The sequence below is a fragment of the Sprattus sprattus genome, assembly GCF_963457725.1.
Source record: "Sprattus sprattus genome assembly, chromosome: 16".
Lineage (NCBI taxonomy): Eukaryota > Metazoa > Chordata > Actinopteri > Clupeiformes > Clupeidae > Sprattus > Sprattus sprattus.
The window spans coordinates 12,253,309-12,278,992 of NC_137914.1; the positions used below are offsets into that span (position 1 = coordinate 12,253,309).

A 25,684-nucleotide genomic window follows, 5' to 3' on the forward strand; every position below is an offset into this window, starting at 1 on the left:
AGAAAGAGAGAGAGAGAGAGAGATAAAAGAGCACTAGAGACAGGGAGGAGGGCTTTACCTGTGTTCTGGGCGGGCGGGCTGGCAGTGGCCTCCTGAGCGAGCCTCTTCTTGGCCTCCACCACAGGGTTCTCAAACTGGGTCCTCTGATTGATGTGACTACAGGACATGACATGACATGACATACACCCTCAGTACACACAGGTAGATAAAACAAAAACACACCGCAGACACACACATACCCATAGACATGCACACACACATTCATTCTCGTTTGTAATTACTACCTACTTTGTGGTGTGATCACTGTGAGAGGTAAGAGAGAAGATGAGCGAGCCACTACATTCTTACCGTTTGAGTGTGTGTGCACATGTGTGTTCTTGTGTGTGTGTGTGTGTGTGTGTGTGTGTGTGTGTACTTGTGTGTGTGCCTGCCGTGCGTGTCTACATGCTTTTGACATTAATCTCCATGTTCATGCAAACTCCCGCTTTGAATACAGCTAGCAGAGCAGCAGGAAGAACATTTGCTGCTCCGCTCAGCAACCACCTCTGTCTGCCATGACTCACCACTTAGTGCCCAACACCTCAGCCCTACACACACACACACACACACACACACACACACACACACACACACACACACACACACACACACACACACACAATAGATATATGTGCCCTTGTGTGTGTTTGGACGTGCGTTTATGTATGTGCTGCAAACACGTTTCGTGTTTGTGTGTGTGTGTCTGTTCTGTGCTTGTCTGGTTTGTGCCTCTCCTTGTAATGTTATGGAGTGAGAGAGAATTGTGGTGTTTTGGTGTACTCTTCTAAACAAAGAGACAATCACAGGAGGGGGAAGGCCTGTGTGTGTGTGTGTGTGTGTGTGTGTGTGTGTGTGTGTGTGTGTGTGTGTGTGTGTGTGTGTGTGTGTGTGTGTGTGTGTGTGTGTGTGTAAGGAAAGGCTCTTAACACAATAGTGGCACTGAAATCAATTGTGCTGAACTTCCTCTTGCTTCCTACTGAGAGACACAAACACACTAGAAATCCATAGACAACACTACACACCACGCTTCACACAACATACAACACACACTCCAGAAACAATTACTCTACAGGAGGCCACATGAGTGGAGGGGAAGACTCACTCCACATAGTAGACTCCATACTGCGGATCCTCTATTCGCTCCCACCCGTATGGCAGCTCTGAAGGAGTGGCGATGAGGAGGACAGAGAAAAACAAAAAGAGAGAGAGAGAAATACAGAGAGAGAGAGGGGATAGGGGGAAGAGGGGATGAATGAATGATTAGAGAGAGGGATAGAAATAGGTTAACCGCATGGTTGAATTGAGCCGGAGCCTCTATGTTTCTGTGCTAACTCTGTGAACCACACTCACCCAACAAACATTCTCTCACTCTCTGTCGTCCCTCCCCCACACACAAGCACACACTCACACACGCACACACACACACACACACACACACACACAAACGCACACAAACACATCCCTGACAGAAACAGTTCAGAACTAGCTCTTACTGAAGTCTCTTACCAGGGTCTGTGTTTCACATGAAGTGGACTATTCCACAAAAAGTGGCCAATCACAAACACATGTCTTACACATAATACAAATATTTCCCTCCCACAGACTAACATACTACTAAAACTCAGTGAAAACACATAGCACTCACAAACCTCAGGCATTCAGAAATGTTTATGTGTGTGTGTGTGTGTGTGTGTGTGTGTGTGTGTGTGTGTGTGTGTGTGTGTGTGTGTGTGTGTGTGTGTGTGTGTGTGTGTGTGTGTTGCCACAATGTCCTACCTCCATCCTCACACTTCTCAGGAGGTTTGGCTTTCTTAGCCTGTCGGGGGTCAAGCCAGGTCGTTGTCTTAGTGTTGTGACTGCATAGCACACACAAAAGACATATTAACACCCACAGCAAGGTATAAACAACACACAAGCATTTGTAGAAAACATATCAAAATAGCAGCAAAACCTACTTTACAGGAATCAAATGCACCAACCAAACATAGACAGATAGACAGACAGACAGACAGACAGACATGTTCATAATCACCACAAGCAAGCCACTGCATGCCCACATATATGCAAAAAATATGCAAACCTCTTTCCCACCGCAGGATAAAAAGCAGGAAACAGCACAGGTCTGTGTGTGTGAGTCTGTGTTCGTCTGCGTGTGTGCGGGTGTGTGTGTGTGTGTGTGTGTGTGTGTGTGTTTGTGTAAGGGATGGGAGTGAAAGCTGTGTGAGTGTCAATCTATGTTTGAGAATGCACAAGGATGTGCAGATGCATGCAGAAGGGTGACTCAGAGAGATTGTGCATTTGTGATAGTGAGCAGATGAAAGTGCAAGTCGGCACCAGTGTGTGTATGTGTGTGTGGGTGTTTGTGTGTGAGCCTTCACAGGAGCATGACTGCATGCTCTCTGAGCGTTTGTGTGTGTGTGTGTGTGTATGTACGTACGCAAGTGTGTGTTTTGTTCGTACTCACTCTATGAAGTAGACCATGCCCGTCTCTGTGTAGGCCATCTCCCAGTTGCCGGGCAGCGGTTCCAGGCTGGGCTCCACCTCCAGCGCGTTCCGGGGGTGTGTGTAGCTGGGCACCGGCCGCCGCCCGCCATCATCCGGCACTACACACAGACACACGAGGGGCGACGGTGTCGGCGACGGAGAGGTGGCGAACGAGGGAGAGGGAGAGAGGTGGAGAGAGAAGCACAGAGAAGGTGAGCGAGCGGCGATGGCAGCGGCAGCAGTGGTGGTGTGCGGGCTCGGCGACCTCTGCATGTCTCTACCGCTGTGGCTTGAGTGAGCGAGGGACAGGAGAACGAGAGAGAGATAAAGATAGAGGAGGGATGAGGGGTGGAGAGAGAGGGCAGGAGAGTCAGCGAGAGGGAGAGAGAGAGAGAGAGAGATAGAGATAGAGATAGAGAGAGAGAGAGATAGAGAGAGAGACAGAGAGACAGAGAGAAAGACAGAAATAGAGACGGGGAAGTGCTGCAGGAGCAAAAGGATTTGCATGGGGTCTGATGAGAGAGGAAGGCCTGGGGGGTAAAGCAGAGCTGACCAGCACTCACAGCCCTAACACGATTATCATCAGAGTGTCTGTCTGTGTGTGTGTGTGTCTGTGTGTTTATGTTTAAGAGTCTCTATGTGAATCTGTTTTAAAAATGGTACGTGTTCTTAAATTCAGTACATTCACCACATTCATTCACACACACACACACACACACACACACACACACACACACACACACACACACACACACACACACACACAAAGACACACAGAGTGTGTGTGTGTTCATATGAATCAGCTATGTTTGGGAGCCATGATCACACAGGCATTTGTGATGAATTCAACAGAAATAGGCAACATAAATGCAAATGAGCACAAACTCATCATGAACAAACATCAGCTTAGTGAGTACACACACACAGCACAGACCACACACACACACACACCCACAAACATATATGTCAATTTGTGAGTGTGTATGTGAGTGACTGTGTTTCTGTATACACTTGTGTGTGCTTATTGGGGTGAGTGTAATGTCAGCCTCCATAGTTACAGCTCCTAAACACTCAGAGTTCATGAAAAAAGCTGGCATCACTGCTAGTCTGTCCTGTTTGTGTTTCTGTTTGTATGTCATTATCAAGGGTGAGTCTGTGTGTGTGTGTGTGTGTGTGTGTGTGTGTGTGTGTGTGTGTGTGTGTGTGTGTGTATGTATGTGTGTGTGTCCTTGCTCGGTCGTGATCCCAGAGCTCTGTTTACTTTTCCTGGCAGGGAGGAGAGACCCGCCCGGGGGCTTTGTCACAGTTACGCCTGGGCTGGTTATCAGGCTGCAGGAGCTGACATCATTTAGCACAGACACACAACAACCGCATCTCACCACGCCACCATCACTGGCCACACATTCACCACAGGTACATGGCACCATTAATCACAGCACTTGGCACCTACACAGACTCGAGTGTTTCCTATGGCTACAGACATTGTACACTATGGCCCTGTTTATAGATGACAACAAAAAAAAAAACATTCAACCACATCAAGTAGTCAGGTCACCATCTATTTGCACTTGCCTTACTCAGAAGAAATATAACTACTAGGATCATAACTAGATACAGATCCAATTTTAATCTACCTTGCAACATTCCATGTATATGGAGCATACAACCTGCCAGTTTCGGATTGACGTGCAGTCTTACTGCAATCACAGTGCGCTCTTCCAATGGCCTTCGGATCAATGCAGCTAAATGCAAACACGTCAAGATGTCCACAGACAAAAAATATTTCGATACCAAGAGTACCCAGGATCTCTGACAGGCAGTGCTCAGGCTGTCTACAACCACACCACTCTCTACAATTATGAGCAAATGTGATTATGGTACTCAGTATCCCTTAAGGTAGTTCACTGCAATTACCCTAACTACCCTGCACCCAATTATCACCGCAACTGTTCAAAATAGCCACTAGAACTAAAGCCAGTGCCAACCACATCTTTAGAAAGTGTTTACTACAACTACATTGCTCTAAAAGAACCACATCTGCAATAATACATACAACTGAAGCTTAAGTCACAAGGACTGAAACTGATTTACATGGCAACGTAATGACAGTTCACGGCAAAGTGAAACCGCAGTGGTGCTAAGTGTACTCCTGAGTTGGTTTGGAGATGCTGAACAAAGACCTGATAGGGGCCTAACATCGATCCCAAAAAGGAAGAGCCAGTCACACAGCCTCACACTGAGTCTCCCACAGACACAAGAGTAGGAGAGAAAAGAGGAAGGAGAGAGAGAGGGATGAGAGTGCTATCAGAGAGGGTAGGAGAGAGAGTGAGGGGGTTGGAGAGAGAAAGAGAAAGAAAGAGAGAGAGAGAGAGAAAGAAAGAAAGAGGAGAAGGAGAGAGGGGGCATAGAGTGAGAGATGTAACAATAGCTCAAGGCTACAGGAACTGAGTCACCAGAGTGAGACCTTGGAGCACGTGGCTGTTAAACACACATACAGAACCCCCCCCCCCCCCACACACAAACACACACACACACACACACACACACACACACACACACACACACACAAGCCTCTCCCTGGCCAGCCATCATCTTCTCACCCACTGCACAATACCCACAGCGCTCCAGCATCCCACTAGAGGTTGGGTTTCCCACTGAAGTGCACACATCTCAAGCTCATGGAGCCAGAGATTTCATTGCCAGGGTGCACCGTGGCAAATCACAATTGATACCCTCTACTACTCTCTCTCCTTGAAGTCCCTTTGGGTAAAAGCATCTCCTGAATAAATACAGGTAAATGTTAATCTCAGGGTATACTTCCAAGCCTTTGCAAGACAAAGCAGTTCGCGTAAACAAATGTGGAGGAAACTAAAAGGCAAACAGAAAGTGTGTGTCTCACACAGCCTCACACAGCCTTTGATGAGAATCTACTACATGACTCAGATCCATGGGATAAATATTTCTACTATGGTGTCGATGTCTCGGTCACAGCTGATACATGTTTGCAAATATTTCAAATATGCCAGATAAATGTCTGAGACTCCCCCTCAAGAGGTTTCACACATGGCCTTCTAGTTGTTCTCTGCTTGTGTACATTGGTGAGTGTGTGTGTGTGTGTGTGTGTATGTATGCATGTGTGTGTGTGTGTGTGTGTGTGATTGTATCTGTGTGTGTGTGTATGTATGTATGCATGTGTGTGTGTGTGTGTGTGTGTGTGTGTGTGTGATTGTATCTGTGCGTGTGTGTGTGTGTGTGTATGTTGGTGAGTGTGTGTGGTTGTGTGTGTGTGTGTGTGTGTGTGTGTGTGTATGTTGGTGAGTGTGTGTGTGTGTGTGTGTGTGTGTGTGTGTGTGTTGGTGAGTGTGTGTGTGAGAGTGAGAGTGAGAGTGTATGTTGGTGAGAGTGTGCGTGAGTGAATATTGGTGAGTGTGTATGAATATAGGTGAGTGTGTGTGTATGTTGGTGAATGTGTGTGTGTGTGTGTGTATGTTGGTGAGTGTGTGTGTGTGTGTGTGTGTGGGGGTGTTGGTGAGTGTGTGTGTGTGTATGTTGTTGAGTGTGTATGTGTGTGTATGTTGGTGTGCTTGTGTGTGTGTGTGTTGGTGAGTGTGTGTGTAGGTTGGTGAGTGTGTGTGTGAGACAGTGAGAGTGAGAGTGAGTGCGTAAGTGTCTGATGGCTGACCTGTGAGACCATTGGGCACGGCCGGCTGCAGCTCGTCGTCGTCGTCCTCCTCGGGGGCAGAGCTGCTGCGCTCTATCCTGCTGACGGAGGCGGTCCTCCTGCGCTGCCCCTCCCCAAAGTCCTCCTCAAACAGGCCCCCGTACTCAGCCTCCTGCTCCCCGCCGGTCTCCAGCGCCGGCTTAGGAGTGCCATAGTAGTTTCCTGCAGACAGAGAGAGTGAGTTAAATAGATTGAGAGGGACAGACAGGCAGGCAGGCAGGCAGACACAGACAGACAGACAAAGGGTTAAAAATAATTGCGCATCAGAAAAACACATAATACACATGCATGTAGATATGTCTTTTAAACACACACATCCACTCAGTGTAATGCTCACCATATGTGCCACTCACCAGGAGCTGCCTACGCTCCTCTAGGATGTGTGTGCGTGTGTGTGTGTGTGTGTGTGTGTGTGCGCGTGTGTGCGTGAGTGTGTGTGTGTGTGTGCGTGTGTGTGTGCAATGCTCACCATCATATGTGCCACTCTCCAGGAGCTGCCCACTCTCCTCTAGGATGCGGAACTCCTCCACATTGATGAAGTTATAGTCCACCCCAGCCACCTCCCCCTCTCTTGGCTGCCTGGTGGTACCTGCGCGCGCACGCACACACACACACACACACACACACACACACACACACACACACACACACACACACACACACACACACACAATAAAGACATAAATAATATTGTTAAGTATTTGTTTGTTCTGATGCTAATTTTAGTTTATTTATTTTAATATTTTATCTTGTTTTACCCTCTTTTATTCTTTTTAATTTAATTTTAGATCCTACACTACCGGTACACTGTTTACGCTTCGTCGTGCTTTTTAACGTGCTTTTATCTGCTCTGTTTCATCCTGCGTTTGAGCTCTTTGTCCCGTGGACGTTCTTACCGTTTCCTCTGGCTTGTGGCTCTATTTCATTTCATTTCTCTCCCTGATCATAAAGCACAGCTTGATTTTGCTTAACAAGAGCAATCCAAATAAGGCTATCATTACTCTAAATACACATACACACATAGAAGCACAAACACACACACACATTTTAAAAATAGAAAGAGGCCAAATTTTGTCACACGCATTGCCAGCCTGGTCATGCATGAATAAGTGACTGCAGTCTAACAGCAGTAGCTGAACAGTTTATGGGTAAACAGAGAGCTCTTTCTGTCTCAACGTGGAAACTACGGATTATAGCGGGGACTCATTTTAGTTAAATGTAAAAACCATCATTAAAATCTTTTAATAGTAATGTGTAATGTACAAACACACACACACGCACAGACGACAGCCCTTCAAATGTACAAGCAAGGCTTTTTTTGTGTCTGAATGACATATTTATATATATATATATACTGCTACAGCAACTGGTCTCTCTACAGACAGTCTGACCTCTGCTCTATGTCAGTGAGGCACGACCCTCCATTATGGGGTGAACAATCACCGATTACCTATAATCCCAGATTACTCTGAGTCCTTCACAGCACAGAGGCCTGGTCTGTGTCTGTGTGTGTGTGTGTGTGTGTGTGTGTGTGTGTGTGTGTGGTCATAGCGAGTAGCTATACTCACACCTGTTGTTAGTAGGCTTTTGACCTTAACTGGCCTGCCTCTACAATCTCTGCTGTTGCGGTCTCTGTACTTTGACCGTCCCTTATCTCCTCAGTAATTACTATATGACATCAGAAGTAATCAACAAGATTCCCCACTCTAGATAGGAAATAAGCAACACCCATCTTCTTATCTTCTCATCTCATATGCAATACTGGTGTGAATGTGTCTGTGTGCGTGAGTTTGTGTGGTATGCATAAAGATAGAGAGAGGGAGAGAGAGAGAGAGAGAGACAAACAGAAAGAGAGAAGATATAGCAGCTCTCATCTCGCACTTCAACGGACAGACTCTACCAGGAAGGGCAAAATCAAAAGCTCATAGGACATCTGCAGAGCCTTATCAACCCATGAGACTGAATGGGATTCTTCTCATATGAAGAGTGATATGAGTGTGTGTGGGTGTCACTACAGACAGAAGTGAGCGTTCTTTGTGTGTGTGTGTGTGTGTGTGTGTGTGTGTGAGTGAGAGATCTGTGGGACGGTTTTGCAGCTGGGCTCCAGTCTCTGCATGTTGTAGCACACCCTACTGGAGTTGAGAGGATATGTCAAGCTGAGGGAACATGAAAAGCGCTGGGTCACGACTGCAGTGATGGCTGGGATTTTGATGCAGCATCTGTCAGGAAGAGGCCGTGTGTGTGTGTGTGTGTGTGTAATCTGTACCAAGTTATACTGTGCATCTGTGTGCATACAAATGTGTGAGTGAGCATGAGAGGCTGTGTGTAGATGATCTGTCGTGTAGGTGCATCATATCTCTTTCATATGTGTGTGTGCAAGTGTGTCGGTTTCGTTGGTATACCAATGTAGAAGTGAATGCCTTGTGTGGATGCATAATGTCTCTGGTATGTGTATGTAAATGTGTGTGTGTGTGTGTGTGTGTGTGTGTGTGTGTGTGTGTGTGTATACTTATGAAATCTGCTGGAGGGAAGAGGGAAAAAAAGGTTACTCTAATCAACATGATGAGCTGGAAGACGCTAACTCGCAGGAGACGCCTCAATAGGAGGTCCTCCTTCAGTGCAAATGATTTCAGCCAGAAAGGTCATTATTCCCAGCAGGCCCGAAATAACTCCGGCTCCGGCTCCTGTCATCTGGGGAGCCTGTGTGATCTGAAGGAGCCGGGCTGGATTAGTGTCTCACTTCAAGTAGACCGAGATTAAAAGCTGCAATCCCGCGAGGGGCAGGCACATACAGCGGGAGAACATTGGGGCTGCTGGGGCTCGGTACCAGGAGGAGGAGGGACCCGCAACCCAGAGAAAGAGCACCGCTGCTGGGGTTGGGCGGGGGTCCGGAGACAGATGAGCAGGAGCTTTCGGGGACATGCGTCAGGAAGGAGGCGGGAAGTTGTTCGCAGGGGTTTGTGAGTCTTAGAGTGTGTGTGTGTGTGTGTGTGTGTGTGTGTGTGGGCAGGCTTGAACAGAATACACAGGTGTTACAGGAGGTGTGGAGTTTATGCATGTGTAGGTTGTGTAGGTGTGAGCTGGTGGTTGAAGTTGTGTTTGTGTGTTTGTGTGTCTGTAAATGTAACTCAGAGAAAAAAGAGAAGTGTTTCTCAAAAGGTGTTTAAGATAGAAAGAAAATGAGAAAGAGGGGTAGAAGAGCCAGATTTATATTCCCGCACGAGTGTGTGTGTATATGCTCACATGGTATTACAAGTGTGTGTGTGTATATGCTCACATGGTATTACAAGTGTGTGTGTGTGTGTATATGCTCACATGGTATTGTGCGCAGGTACAGATTGTCTCTGATGACTTGCTGCAGCTTGTGGTCCAAAGAGCCTTTCTGGAACTGCAGACTCAAGTAGTGTCGCAGGTCAGTGTTCAGAACTTTTCCTGTTTGGAGAAACACACACAGACAGACAAACACAAACAGTTAGCAACTTCAACTAGAAGTGAGAAATGCAGACAAAATAAACAGACATACAGCCTACCCCTGACTATAGCAGACTCTAGCAGATACGCGAACACATGGTGCAAACAACCTCTACACTTGCTGAGACACACACACTGCACATATGCGCGCACACACACACACAAACACACACACACACACAGGCACACACACACACACACACACACACAGGCTGCTCTGCCACTGCATTCCCGATTGGCTGCAGCAGGAACAGGAGGCAGCACATTGCATTCTGGGAAGGGCAACTCAGCACCTCTCCTCTGAGACACGTGAGACAGGAGAGCCTAGACTGACCCCGCCACTCAGAGAACAGGGAACAGAGAGAAGAAGAAAAGAGAGTGATGACTATGAACGAAGAACAGACAGAGGGGCAAAGACTGGATGAGAGAGAGAGGGGCAAAGAAAGGTGAGGGCAAAATAAAAGGCGTGTGTGTGAGTGTGTGTGTGTGTGTGAGAAAGACAGAGAGGAAGAGGAAAAGTGGACGGAGATCTGCAAGGCCTTCAAGTGATGCACCTGGGGCTCATTAATACTGAAATTGGAGAATTTCATACATACATACACACACACACACACACACACACAAACACACACACACACACTCGTCATTGCAGTGCTCACATGCACGACCTCTCAGACAACTGCATTCTTATTAGATACACACACACTAAGCCCACTGCATTCTTACACACACACGCACACACACACACACACACACACACACACACACACACACACACACACACACACACACCCCTCATCCTACTCTAACCCAAGCGCGCACACACAGACAGACACACACACACACACACACACACAAACCCACCACATTCCTCTAAAAACACAAAACCCATCTGGTGTGCTCAGAAACATTTGAGCAAACACAGATCCCTTCTGGATTCATTCAGTCAGCCATGTATTTAAGTGGAGGCTGCATCATCGGAGAGATCAGACTACAACCAAAATGACATGCAAAAGAGTGGCACACAAACACTCCAACAAAGAAGGGAGAAACAGAGAAGAGCTCTCATGTGTCGTCGCCCCCCCAGCTTCATGGTAGTCCTTCTTGATATATTTGAGCTACGTTTTGATAAATATTTCAAGATAAACAGTGCGGCTGGAAAGTTTGTTAGAGGTTTCTGAGAATCTACAGGACTCTGACCAAACAAATGACAAAATCCTAAGTGAAGTCATACAAATTGATAACAAGAAGCAGATGGAGCGTTTACTTACAAAATGGGTCTGCTTATTCATTCATTTATTGAGCCAATAATCCAAGAAGGAAGGGTGAAAAAGCATGCAAACCCTCCCTCCAGTAACTGGTGTGAACCCCTTTTACGACAGTGATTTCTCTGATAGCTGTTGATCAGTCCTGCAAATCAGCTTGTAGGAATTTGGACATATTCCTCAATACAGAAAGACATCCACTCGATTATATTAGAAAGAGTTATTGCATGACCCCCCTGCTTCAGGTCCTGCCTATACATTTGCATGAAAGGATGGATTAAGGTCCTAACATATCATTTCTTCTGCTTTGACAATTCTTTGTGGACTGACTCGTGTCACGTGTAGTCATCTCTCTGCAAAGGTAATTGATAGGTAAGTTCTTCTTGGAGAGAAGTGTCTTCCTTTTTGCTATCCTCCCATACAGCCGTGGTCCAATTTTCTCTCAATAATGGACTGATGGGCATTGACATTACACAGTGCAACTGTGATTCTGCTATTGGTGTGACTCTTGCTCAAGGGCATCTCCTGGGCAGAATGACAATAGCATTGAATTTTTCTCCATTGTAACACTGTCCGTCTGCCTGACAGTGAATTGATGAAATGGAAAGAAATGGCTTTGTCACCTTTAACCTTCAAGATCTTCTCCAGATAAAATGTCCTTTGGCATACACCAACTATGGTGGTGGAGACCAGACTTGGATGGTGAAGATGTTGATCACTGTTCGTGTAGAGATCAATAGGGTAGGGTTACCCAAATCACATCCGATTGTCATCTCACAAAATGAAATAACTGACATTTAATTATCCCCAGAAATTAAATTGTCATAATTAGGGGAAATAAACTGCCTACAAATGTGCTTAATATCGGATCATCCAACTGACAACATCCTTTATGTTGATGGATTTACACACTTTCCACTCCCACCGCAGAGAATATCCACCTATTCACTCCGACCTTGCATACCCACCCACAGTACATCCTCTGGCCCAAGGCTGGAGCACTGGGTGGACTGGAGCTCATGCCTGCCTTGAGTGCACATGCACTTACTCCTGGCTAGTGCATACCGAAGCCGAGTCCTCACTTTTGTGCACTGAAGCGGACTACTAGTTAGCATGTACTGAAGCTTACACCCGGCTATCGCATACTGACGCTTACTCTGACGCAGTGTGCACTGAAGCTTACACCAGGGTAAGGGTGCTGAGGCTCACTGATAGCTGGTGCACGGTTGAGCAATGTGTAGCCATTACACCCAACTCTGACTGGAGAAGAAGTAAAGCAGGTCTTCACAAATCAGTTCACTCAGCGTTTGTCTCTTGTGAATCACCTATCAATTAATTACGGACCATTCTCTCTGTTACCATCAGCGAGCAAACTCCATCTGCCTGCCTACTCCTTTTCAGATGTGAAGCATCACACCAGATTCTTGCATCTGCCAAATACTTTACACCTTGAAAATGAGCTTTCACCATCCCTGGACACTCATTGAACTGGATTCCAAACAAAAATAGCAAGTTCATATGCACTGGAATGTTTGGTGCTTCTGTGACTCACGGAGCAAGGCACCATAGAGGCAGGGCACTAGGAATAGAAACAACAGCAGAAACACATGCCTATGCAGCACCTAAAAGGGCTTTGGGAGTGGACACGTCCTCATATGAGTAAATAAATGTAAATGCAATGCATTTTCCTGCACTGTCTATGGTATATGTAGGCTACAAGCACACATTACAATGAGCTGTTGTTAGCAGTTCAGCCTACCCTTCTCCATTGTTCAAGCTTCTGTGGTGGTGTTGTGATTAACCTACTAAAGCAAAGTGTGTGAGTGTGTTTCAGCGAGCATGTTCAAGCCAACAACAACACTGCAGAACTATGTGAGGTTTGGAAAAGGGCCCTGTTGTGAGTATGAGTGTGTGTGTGTGTGTGTGTGTGTGTGTGTGTGTGTGTGTGTGTGTGTGTGTGTGTGTGTGCTCGGGTGTGTTTGACAAAGGGTGCGCTAAATGTGAGGAATGTAGGACAGGCCTCAGTGGGGAGCTGGAAGAGGACCTGAAAGAGACCCGTGGCTTTGGTTGTACAAAGTAACTCACTACCCTGTCCCCACTAATAGTGACTAGCTAGATGAGAGGATGAGCGCTACAAAGTCCTTCTCCCATGCAAACCCCCCCCCCCCCCCCCACACACACACACACACACTTACACTTGACATGCCTTAGGCTCATTTTTAAATTCTTGTCAGTGACCCCTTTAGACCCACTCAAATGTACACACACACACACAAATACATACACCCATATCCCTGGCTAAATATGCGTACTAGTCAATGTTGCCAAATGGAATCAATCCACATATCTACCCTGAAATGACAGAATGGTCTTTGAGGCTATCTAAGATGACAGAAAACCTAAACTGTTGATTCAAGCACTCAAGGTCCACTTCCTATTATTTGAAAGGATTGACTTGCACTTAGAAAACACTGTCCACAGTGCCCTGTATAGAGGTTGGCAAATTGAGACTTCTTACAACTGACACTGTCTTCTGAGACACACACACACACACACACACACACACACACACACCCTACATCACAAGAGGGGGATCAAAAAAGCTGGTCTCACCATGATGCTGGTACTTTCTTTTTCATTACAGCGAAACTATGACCCTTGCAATCCCATAACGCATTCCTTTTTAAGTCCTTCCACCCACGTCTTTCTTCTTCACTTTCTTGCTTTTTTCCCCCCCTCCTCTTCCCTTTTCCGCCAGCTCTCGAGCTGACACTTCTGGAATTGGAGATAATCACATCTCTCATTCCCATTCCATCCACGTCTGACTCTCCCGCCTCAGGACATTGGAGGGGGCATGAGCCTACGGCGGAGTCCGCAACGCAGACACGCCGCGCCATTTACCGCAGTCACGTCACATGGAAACAAACGACTCGTGCTGATTGGCTCGTTTTCAGCCCTGCCGGAGTGAGAAAGTCCACATAGCGCACACACGTGAATCCCACACACATACACACACACACACGTGAATCCCACACACATACACACACACACACGCACACGCACACACACATACATACATACATACATACATACATACATACATACATACATACAGTACAATACACACTTCCACTTGAAGGGAGCCACATGCCTCTGGGTACTACCGCCACAGCTGAATCCAGTCAATGCTGTGTGAAATAGTCATTTACATTTCAGTGGGCTTTCCGTGCTGTATTTTATGCTCTGATCCAAAGTGACAGACAGCATGGTGAATGAATATGATCTGTTCCTAGTGTGAGCCTATGCATTGGCTCTCCAACCCTGATCTGTTCCTAGTGTGAGCCTATGCATTGGCTCTCCAACCCTGATCTGTTCCTAGTGTGTGCCTATGCATTGGGCTCTCCAACCCTGATCTGAATGCTCCCATACTATGAATAGTGCTACAGGGAGGTATCCCCTGGGGCATACACTCTTCCTCAAACACACACACACACACACACACACACACACACAGCTCTGAATGATGCTACCCCAACATTTCCCTGTCTGAAAGAGAACTAGTCATTGAGGGAAACCCCAGTAAATCTGAAACCAAAACCCACACAAACACACAATCCAGGCACAAATTGCAGAACAAAAGAGCAGATGTTGCACACCAAACTGTCACCCCTGGTTCCAAACAGATCACACACACACACACACACACACTGGTGGATCTCCCAGCATGACGCAGAAAACCAAAACCACACTAAACATAAAGACTTCCTGCCTGCCTGCCAGATAGTCCCCTCCCCTCTCTCTCTGCCCCTGGTGTCTGTCTGTCTGTCTGTCTGTCTGTCTGTTTGGACTGACTGCGTGTGTATCAGCATGGGAGAATCTGCCTCTGTGTGTACTACTGAGGTCTTATTTTAATCCCAGCCTATGGTGTGAGGTTTATTCAGTTACCTCTTGGCCTTGCTTTATGCGCCATCATATGCACATGAGTGCACACACTCAAATGCATACACACACACACACAGACATCACTAGTGCCCACTACAGAGGGAAAGAGAGGAAAACTGCTCCCACCAAGTAATCCTCTTTTGCTGTGAAATATTTCCAAACAGGATTATTTCAGTGAGTTGGGGAGGGATGAAGAGAGAGAGAGAGATAGAAAGACAGAAAGAGAGAGAGAGAGAGAAGCCCTCTGACGTCCTCATCAAAATGCAGACACACACACACACACACACACACACACACACACACACACACACACACACACACACACACACACACACACACACACACACACCCAATCCCACAGACCGTTACACATCCACACTTCATCACACATTCTCTGCAATGCTCTCTGGGCCAAATACATTATGCTGCCCCCACTACGGATACTTGTTCTGCTGCTTTCATGTGTGGTGTGACCATGTGTGTGTGTGTGTGTGTGTGTGTGTGTGTGTGTGTGTGTGTGTGTGTGTGTGTTGCCTTTGGCTGACAGCAACTGCTTGTCTCATCACTGAAATATTTCCATTAAAAAAACAACAACAGATTAACCCACCACTCAGTACAAAGAGGGTCCCTGTGGTCCCTCTCACTGGCCATCTCTCACTCCCTGCCATGAGTGCGTTTCATTTGGGTGTGTGCTTTTCTGATTGAGAGTAGAATGATAGTGGGGCTGCACAACGCATGCGCACACAGACACACACACACACACACACACACACACACACCTATGTGAGGCCTTTAAGCTATGATTGAGATCGCGAAAGCTTGAAATCATGCGCACACAAATAAACTCTCCCTCACTCTCTCTAACACACACACACACTTGACAGATCTCTTGACGTTCTCAACACCACAGCTGTTTTCTCATGAGTCCCCATCTCTTACGTCTGAGATCAGCCCCTCCCCTGTAGCCATCCAAGCCTCTGTGTGTGTGTGTGTGTGTGTGGTGTGTGCGCACGTCTCCCTGAGTGTTGGCCGTGCCCTTTCTCCAGAGGCCAGCATATTTCCTCTCCCACTGCCTAATCCCAAACATCTGCACAGATATGGTGGAAACAAACCCGAGAGATGATAGAGAGAGAGGAATAAAAAGGATGAAGGGAGAAAGAGAAAGCAGGACAAGAGAAACACAGAGAGCAGCACCCTTGTCAGCTTCAGGGCCAAGTACTCCATCCAGGGGAAATCCATGTGTGTGTGTGTGTGTGTGTGTGTGTGTGTGTGTGTGTGTGTGTGTGTGTCTGTATCAGTGAGGGAAAGAGAGATAGAGAGAGAGAGAGAAAGAGAAAGAGTAATAGAGAGAGTGTGAGTCTATGTGTCTGTGTGAGCAGGAATCTCCAACAGGAACCCTGCCGACAGTCTTAAGTGAACACGGTCCACGTATGATAGGTGTCCAGGTTCAACAGTAGGTTCTGTTTGTCTCCTGCCAGCTTCCATACTTGGAATGGTACATGCAGCAGGCCAATCCCAGCATGCATTAGGACTCAGGCCCACTGGGCCATCCGTCTATTAGACTGGGACCTGCTGGCTCGTTCCTCATTAATTAAAGAGTAATGAGACTAGAGGCTCCTGCCTCAACTTAATCACCACAGAGCTTCAATTTAAACACACTATTACACTGACTTTAACTGCCTCCGCAGTCCCACCTTAAAGAGGACATGCCTGTGCGTGTGTGTGGGTGAGTGTGTGTGTGTGGGTGTGTGCTTGTGTGTGCATGTTCATGTTCATAGACACTGCGTGTGTGTGTGTGTGTGTGTGTGTGTGTGTGTGTGTAGAACTTTGAATGTGAGTGTACATGACTTTGTGAAAGTTGTGTGTGTGTGTGTGTGTTCTCATTAGGCATTAGACCTCCAAGTTAAAATGCCAGTGCTCCTGGTGGAAGTTTCTGGAAAAGTCATTTGTGTCAGGCAATTAACAGCGGGCTGGAGCTTGCTGTGCAGACCAGTCAAATGTGTGTGTGTGTGTGTGCGTGTGTGTGTGTGTGTGTGTGCGCATAGTTGTGTAGACCAGATGAGCTTCATCTTCATACATCTTTCATAACGCTCCCTCCCCTTTTACTACGGGAGTTCTCATCACGGAGTACCTGAATAAATCTACATCTCTTATTACAGCCACAACAAACCCAGACGACACAAAGCCCATTCTCACTATTCTCTATCTAATCATGTCCCTCAGCATGAGGCTGCCCCCCCCCCCACCCCCATTTCTATATCCTCCCTTACCTCCCTCAATCACACTCTCTCTGTTTCTCTCTCTATCTCTCTATCTCTCTGCTTGCCTCTCCTTCTTGGGCTCTCTCTCGCTCATCCTTGCTCTCTTCCATCTCTCGATCTCTCTAGTGCTCCCTTGATGTCACAGGGTGTCTGAACTGGGTTTAATTCCATCCTCATTTCCATTTTAAAAACGTATGTCATCTAAGCAAAGAGAAGGAAGAAAGAGAGAGAGAGAGAGAGAGAGAGAGAGAGAGTGAGAGGGGAATAGGATAGAGAAACAGGGGGAGGGGGGAGGGGGGTAGTGTGTGAGAGATAAGAGAGCAGAGGGGGCGAGAAGGGAGGAGAGCGCGCAGAGAGAAAAACAGGAGAGTGGCGAGAGAGAAAGAGAGTGAGATGGAAAGATGGATGAGGGGGGAGAACGCAAGAGAAGAAGAGGCAGCAGCTGAACCTTCTGTCAGGCCCATTACTCTGAGTTACACGCTCAAGGACGGAGCACAGCTTTCCCATGACCAGACACACACACACACACACACACACACACACACCAACACACACACAGACACACACACACACACACACACACAGACACAGACACAGACACAGACACACACACACACACCTCTGTTTTCCTCTCACGTTCACCCTTCCCACTCTCCCCCTTTCTCTCTCTCTCTTGCAATCTCAGATGGCATAACATATGCTGCATGAGAAATTAGGCATTAGCATCCATTCCACACCCTGAAAGTTCTAGCAAGCCTGACAACCTCACGCTCACATGTTCCAGCACCGTGCACATCTATGCGTTGATGTTACGTTATTGCTCAGATGCCTGCAGTGCATCGCAGCCAGCGTGTGGGAGGAGATCCCAGAATCAGAGAGCGAGAATGTGCTGAGTCTACTGACGCAGACGTGCCTGTGTGTGTGTGTGTGTGTGTGTGTGTGTGCGGGTGTGTGTGTGTGGGTGAGAGAGATAGAGTGTGTGTGTGTGTGTGTGTTTGTGTGTCTGTGTGTGGTGTGGTGTGGTGGGGTCGTGCCAATGCTGCTGTGTGCTCGCTCCCTCTCAGCACGAAGCCAAAACAACACACCGACGGCTTTCTCCTCTTTTATGGCATCAGGCAGTATTAGCATAAAGCCCCCGCGCTCGCGCACGTTTTCATTCACTCTAAGCGGATTCAATCCAATTGTCATTTCAATGTTGTTTATATTGCGCCCGCGACAATAGAGCACTGTAAGACGTGGGAGAGGAAACCCCCTATGAACAAGGCCTGGATGACAAAGCCAAGAAAGAATTACTGGAGAAAAACCTCTGAGGTGAACCCGGGTCATGAGGGGGGAAATAAAGCAATAAAATGGAGTAGGAAAGAGAGAGTGACGAGAGGGGAGAGAGCACAGCAGCATTGGTTTACATATAGTTATATATGTACATATACTGTATACACACAATTTCTGTACATACAGTATGCATATACCTACATACATAATGGAGAACACATTCATAAGCAGAGTGCCACAGGATATTAGATCTCTGTGTGAAGTGACAGCACAAGCATGAGAAGAAAGCAGATCTTCAAGATGGGAGTTGCGGCTCGCTGAAAAACAGATGGGGCTAGTCAGCGTTGCTGCAGTGTTTGGCCTTCAAGAAGCATCTCGTCATGCCCGCTCTCCCTGTGAGGTCATAACTGTGCTGGTGCACCACACCCTCTCTCGGCCCCTCGGGGGGGGGGGGGGGGGGGCGAGAGAGGCCAACACCTGGGGGAGAGATGAGGGTAGCGACACACTCTCTGAGACACAAAGACTCAAAGTTTCCCATCCACCAGGAAGACAAACAATCAAAGACATCAGGGATAGGAAATGAGGAACCATTGTGTGTAAAGGCAATTCTCCAGTGGGGAAATGGGTGTGTATGTAAGACTCACAGTTGTATGTGTGTCTGAGTAAGTGAGTCAGTCAAGTCAGTGTGTGTGTGTGTAGATTGTAGGGCTGCAGAGCTCCATGGCAGTAGCTGTGTTTGAACTTTGACTTCATGCGAGGTCTTTTTACCATAGAAGAGCAGCTCAGACACCATGCCTGCTGGAGAGGTCAAGCACACTTTTACCCCAGCAGCCTTAGCAGCAGACACAAACACACACTCCACTCCTACTAACACTGCTCATGCGACCGGACAACCTGACCAAGCTCGCACACACACGAACACAAAGTCGCACAAATTCCACTGAACCTAAGCCCACTTGAAAGGCTCCCTCTTGTTAATGTTTAATCCTCAGTGGCTGAAGTTCAGAATGAGCTTGCAGCTACTAAGGGGCTCACAGATATGGTTGTGTGCATGTGTGTGCATGGTTATGTGTGTGTGAGTGTTTATGTAAATGTATATTCATATATACACATATAGGTGCGTGCGAGTGTGTGGGTATGTATATATAGGTTTGAATGCAGGTCGCCAAATTCCTTCTGCAACTTTAACAAAACCAGGAAGGAAAAGGCAGAGCAGCTAAGATCACTCTGTACGCACACACACACACACACACACACACACACACACACACACACACACACCTAACCTTGAGGTCATGCATACTGAGGCTTGACTAGTCGTATCCTCTGAAAAGCGGTTACAAATACTGTTCCAAGGGATGTGTTGACCTTTTCAAAACGGGAATCAAGAAGTGCAGCTGTCGAGAGACATCTCCAAGATAATAGAATCAAATATTCCGCCTTGTGTAGCTTCAGAGTCTTCTCTAAGACAGTGTTAAAAATATCATATTATTGTCTAAGGTAACCTGCAATAGATATACTGCAGCGGATTCTTACTGCCATGTCCATGATATCGTAACCTCCCACAATCATTGCAGCAGAATCGTAATGTTGCACCAGCGCAACAACAATGTTGTACCATGGGACACACAAGATGTCAGTCCACCCTCACAAACGGACAAAAGCAGCGGCCTGCCTGTTATGTGTGTGCAGCGTCTCCAGCACAGTCATTTGGCTGGAGGGGAGCCAGCAGATTACCCACTGTCACTCACCAGCGGAGTAAGACCTTCAGCCAAGGGTGGCTAAAACAGTCATTTTCTCAGCTTGCCTCCAAGCCAGACCACTGCTGTAACACCCACATCATAACTCAACTAAGCGCAGAAGTAATGTCAATGATTTTCAAATCTATGCATCTGATCCGTATTTTTAGCCGGAGCGGTAATTGACACCAGGCTCCGGCGGCAGCGGTAGTGTGTGGCAGCAGCAGCCTGGCAGTCTCCCGGCTGCACTAAGTGCACTTCTCTGCTTTTCAGCGCTCCAGAAGCACCTCGCGGGGATGGAGACATGACAAAGCAACAGGGAACAACAGCGGAGTGCTTTATGGATGAGAGGGAGAGGGAGGGGGGGGAGGAGGGAGAGAGAGAGAGAGAGTCGGCAGCAGACGCTCAGAGCCAGAGGGGGGGGGGGGTGAAATGAAAGAGAAAGAAAATGAGATAAAATGAGAAAAGAATAGGGGATTGTGCAACAAAGAAAGAGTGAGTGAGAGGGAAAGCATGCGTATGTAAAAGAGAGATGCCTGCCAACCAAAAGCTGCTTCACGTAACAAGCTACAGAAGGGAAGAAGAACTGGCTACGGCATAGAGATTACCACGTTTGTGGTCTTCCATCCATTCATCCATCTCCCTCTCTTCCTGCCTCACTGGCATTCTAGCTCTCTCTTCCTCCTTCTCTCTCTTCCTCCCTCGTTTCAACCATTCGTCCCCTTTGTCCTCCCTCCCTCTCTCTGTTGTGTAAGGAGATTGTGTAATAGTTGTCAGGCTTATTGATTGATGCCAGATCTGCTAATTGAAGAGCCGCAGCCCTTACTACAGAGATGGACCTGTAGTACCTCGACCTCTCTGTCCTTTACACACACACACACACACAAACAAACAATCTAGCCCTTCTGATAACACACATTTATTCAAACACTCAAGACACGTTTACATAAAAATAACCTCACATTTCTTCACACAAAAACCTTACACAAAATCCACACACACACACACACACGCACACACGCACACACATGCAAACACACACACACACACAGGGTGCAAGACATGATTTCTAGGCCCCATGATGCACAGTAGTACCTAGAGCAGTCCCAACCCCCTCACAGACATGCATGCACAAGCATATGCTATGAGTGAGGGAATGAGAATGTGCCCTGGAATGTGTGTGATACAGGGCAGTCTGAGGAATCTAGGACAGGAGGAAGGCCTTTGTTTGCCCCCTGCGTACATGCGCACACACACACACACACACACACACACACACACACACACACACACACACACACAAACACACACGCACATTCCATTCTCTGCTGACTGCCATTCCATTCCCTGGCTTCCACCTGCTCTGGTTAAAAGGGTGGCTTGGTACTGCTAAACTAGCACACATGCAGGAGGTTAAGGGCCAAGCCAATGTCCTCAGACTCAACATGAACAGATTCATTCTCAAGAGTTCCAGCCTCTTCTCTCTCCATTGGGCAGTACACACACACACACACACACACACACACACACGCACACACACACACACACACAAACAGAGGCTTCCTGCCATTATGTGATTCAGCCCCAAAGTCAGACAACTCCTTTCTGCCTGGAACCAGTGCATGCACACACACGCGCACGCACACACACACACACACACGGAAACACGGAAACACTTCCTACACAGCAACTCAGTACTTCACTGGAGCTAGCTTCCAGACCCCGCCAAATCTCCAATCTCACTCCAGTCACCCCAAGCCTTACATGACAGAGTTGAGGCAGGCAGAGGTCAGAAAGGGGGCAGGAGTGCCTCTGCTAGAGAGCGGGGCTAGGCTGGCAGACAGTGGCAGTAACTGGAGCCCTAACCTTGAGCCCGACACTGTGTGGTACGGCCCCCCGGCTGCAGGAGGAGAGGCCAATGGCACACTCGGCCAAGCCACACAAAGACACCACACAGAACCATTGTGTGGCCTGGGAACAGTCCCTCACAAACCCACAAACACAGACACACAGACACACAGACACACACACACACACACACACACACACACACACACACTTGGAGTGGGTATCGATCTTTCTGTCTAGATCTGTCAGTCCTTGCTAATTTGGCACTTTTTAAAGCACACAACACAATTGATGTTTCTTCTGAAATAAGAGACTGTGAGAACACTACTGAACACGAGTCGAACACACACTCACCCACACATGCACACAAACGCACACGTTCACACCCACACTGCTGCATTGCCTGGGAATAACAGTAATTAAGGGATGTCATAGTTATCGATGGATGCATTGACATTCAGGGAGTGTTACCTGTGGGATAAGTGTCAAAGGGACAGAAGAAGAGAACGAGACAGAAGAAGAGAAAGAGACAGAAGAAGAGAATGAGACAGAAGAAGAGAATGAGACTGAAGAAGAGAATGAGACAGAAGAAGAGAAGGAGACTGATAGAAGAAGAGAATGAGAGGGGGAGAAAGTCTAAGGGTGACAGCACTGTTGACGTAGGCTTTCAAGGTGAAGTTGTTTGGAGGTAGGCAAGCAATAAAAAAAACAAATAAGTGTGTGTGTTTTAGTCTGTGTGCGTGTGTGTGTGTGACAGGAGTAGTAGTGAGCAGGTTAATCAGGTTCGGACGGAAATTCAACACTTGTAGCAACTCCCCGAAACCAGACACACACTTGTTCACTAATATAGCCCTACACATAGCTTGTTTGTGTGTGTGTGTGTGTGTGAGCATGTGTGTGTGTGTGTGTGAGAGAGAGCGTGCGCGCGCGCGCAAGAGAGAGAGAGAGAGGGAGAGGGAGAGGGAGAGAGAGAGAGAGAGAGAGCCCTCATGTAAATAGATGGTTGTATGCAAATGGTCATGAGATCCGCATACTCAGACTCAGGGGTGTCTTCTGTTCTCACACTCCTCCCCTAAACCTCTCTCTCCCTCTCTATCACAAACACACACACACACACACAAACACACACACACGTACACTAACACTCCCACAGACACACAAAACCTTTCTCCTGTACCCCTGCATCCTGATTAGAAACAAACACCCAACCAATCTAATCTAATTCTGTCATACCCACTTAACTGTAAACAGAGAGAATGAGGGACTGAGAGGAAGAGAAGCGAGACAGTGAGAGAGTGGGAGAGTGAGAGAGACAGTGTGTGTTTGTGTGTGAGAGAGAGAAAGAGAGGGAGAGAGAGAGAGGGAGGGAGGGAGGGAGGGAGAGGACGAAGTGACATTACATCACGTAGTGTGGAACAGAGGATGAATGGGAGCTCATTAAATGGGGTGGTGTAGAGGAATGTCATCCTTCAGTGGCCAAGAGTAAAGACAAAGGGCTGCAATCTCATATACGTGTACACACACACACACACACACACACACACACACACACACACACACACACACACACACACACACACACACACACACACACACACACACACACACACACACACAGGTAATAGCCAGTAAAACAGGGTGTACCTGCATTCCATTCCTGTTATCTTATCAAAGCTTACTAGCCACACAGGCACAAATATTTCTACTGGTTTCTATTTCTGCTCACCACTCAAGTTCTCCCTTGGGTCTCAACCTGCTGATGAAGGGAATAGGGTCAGGGGTTAGACTGCTTGTGTGTGTGTGTGTGTGTGTGTGTGTGTGTGTGTGTGTGTGTGTGTAAATATCCACACTCAGCAGGTTTACAGGCCTGCATTAGCTATATGTGCTATGTTGGTCTGTAACACAAAGAAGCAGCCAATCAACTGCCAGTACCTGAAAAGCCACTGCCACACCCCTCTTCATCATCTCTCTCCCTCTCCTTATCCCCTTCTCTCCATTTCTATCCATCTCTCGACATCTTTCTCTTCCTGTCCGACTCTCTTTCTACCACAAAACAACCCTCCATCTGTCTCTGTCTCTCTTTTTTAAATCTTCACCACTCTTTTCGTCTTTCATTCAAACCTAGGAATGCCTCCTTGGCCACGCAAAGACAGTGACACGGACCATATGCAACTCCACCTGTTGGTAACAATATGCTCTTGTCTTTTTGTGTCCTCTTAGCAGAGCGGGCTGTTCTTCAAAAGGACATGGTCAGAATTCCAGCCATTTCTGCACTGGTCTATTTACAACCCACACACACACAAACACAAACATAACCCCACACATAAGGCTCTGTCACTCTGTCAACTACACACACAAACACACACACACACACACACACACACACACACACACACAGACAGACAGAGTACACTCAAACACAAAGTACACAAAGCAGAAAACATGGGGCCATTGTGTACTCAGAACACAGTAGGGCAAATACTGAGAGAGCAAGCGGGCGAGTGAAAAATGAATTAGTAATGTTCTAGGATAGGACATGGAGTTACCACACACACACACACTGTGTCACAGTCTGATTCAGATAGGATTTGAATGGAGATTATTTGTGGGTGGTGTGGTAGCAGTGGGTCAGATACCATCTCATTTCACTGAGTCCACACTATTTTCTCCTCCTTCTAGGACACCCACTAGAAGTATTCACTTCTTTTTAGGAATAGTTTGCATAGGAGGATGACGGAATGCGAAACTGTGTGTGTGCAGGATAACAGAGGGGAGGAGTCGAATGGATGATCCTTGCATTTTGACAAACAGGAAAATCAGGCATAGCGCTTCACCTGTTTATCTTCTCCTCGGAGGCCTTTTAACCCTCTCTCTTTTTATGCTGCTTCTCTTTCACTCACTCACTCACTCACTCACTCACTCACTCACTCACTCACTCACTCACTCACTCACTCACTCACTCACTCACTCACTCACTCACTCACTCACTCACTCACTCACTCACTCACTCACTCACTCACTCACACACTCACTCACACACTCACACTCACACTCACACTCACACTCACACTCACACTCACACTCACACTTCTCTCCAGCAACAAGGCACCGTGTTTTGCCCTCTTCCACATGGGTGTTAATGTCACGTGTCATTATTAGTAACAGTAGCACTCACGTGTAGAAAGGAGTGAGCAGCTGAAGGCAGCTCAGGGCTGGAACGCTTGGCAAAAACACTGATGAGCAAAGCCTCGGCATCGGCTCGCTCCGGTGCCAACACCTGGAGTGGGTGCTCTTCAGCGCGAGCCCACCACCAGAGCTTCCCCCTGCACTTCAATGGGAAGTGTGTGTGTGTGTGTGTGTGTGTGTGTGTGTGCGTTTAAGAGCTAGGCTGTCAGGGGGGGAAAAGGCAAGGAAGGAATAATTGCCAAACACCTGCAACCGCACACAAACACATACACACACCAACATCACACAGCAACACAATTTGAGGTTGAAAATTGAGCAATCAATACTGCATCTAGAAATGTCTCATTGTACCCTGCTCTCTCTCTCACACACACACACACACACACACACACACACACACACACACACACACACACACACACACACACACACACACACACACACACACACACACAC

At 47.3% G+C, this 25,684-nt stretch overlaps 1 protein-coding gene across 1 annotated transcript in view; it reads right to left on the bottom strand.

Annotated features, from left to right (window-relative positions):
* The window catches only part of magi3a (membrane associated guanylate kinase, WW and PDZ domain containing 3a), a 44,711-nt gene that overhangs the window by 15,867 nt on the left and 3,160 nt on the right, over positions 1–25,684 (bottom strand). Inside the window, exons 2-8 of the mRNA XM_080854386.1 lie at positions 9,560–9,676; positions 6,714–6,833; positions 6,206–6,406; positions 2,504–2,642; positions 1,816–1,895; positions 1,142–1,199; positions 59–156 (exon numbers count right to left, since the gene is read on the bottom strand). Coding sequence (XP_080710512.1) covers positions 59–156; positions 1,142–1,199; positions 1,816–1,895; positions 2,504–2,642; positions 6,206–6,406; positions 6,714–6,833; positions 9,560–9,676 — 813 coding nt within the window. The remainder of the gene's footprint in view (positions 1–58; positions 157–1,141; positions 1,200–1,815; positions 1,896–2,503; positions 2,643–6,205; positions 6,407–6,713; positions 6,834–9,559; positions 9,677–25,684) is intronic.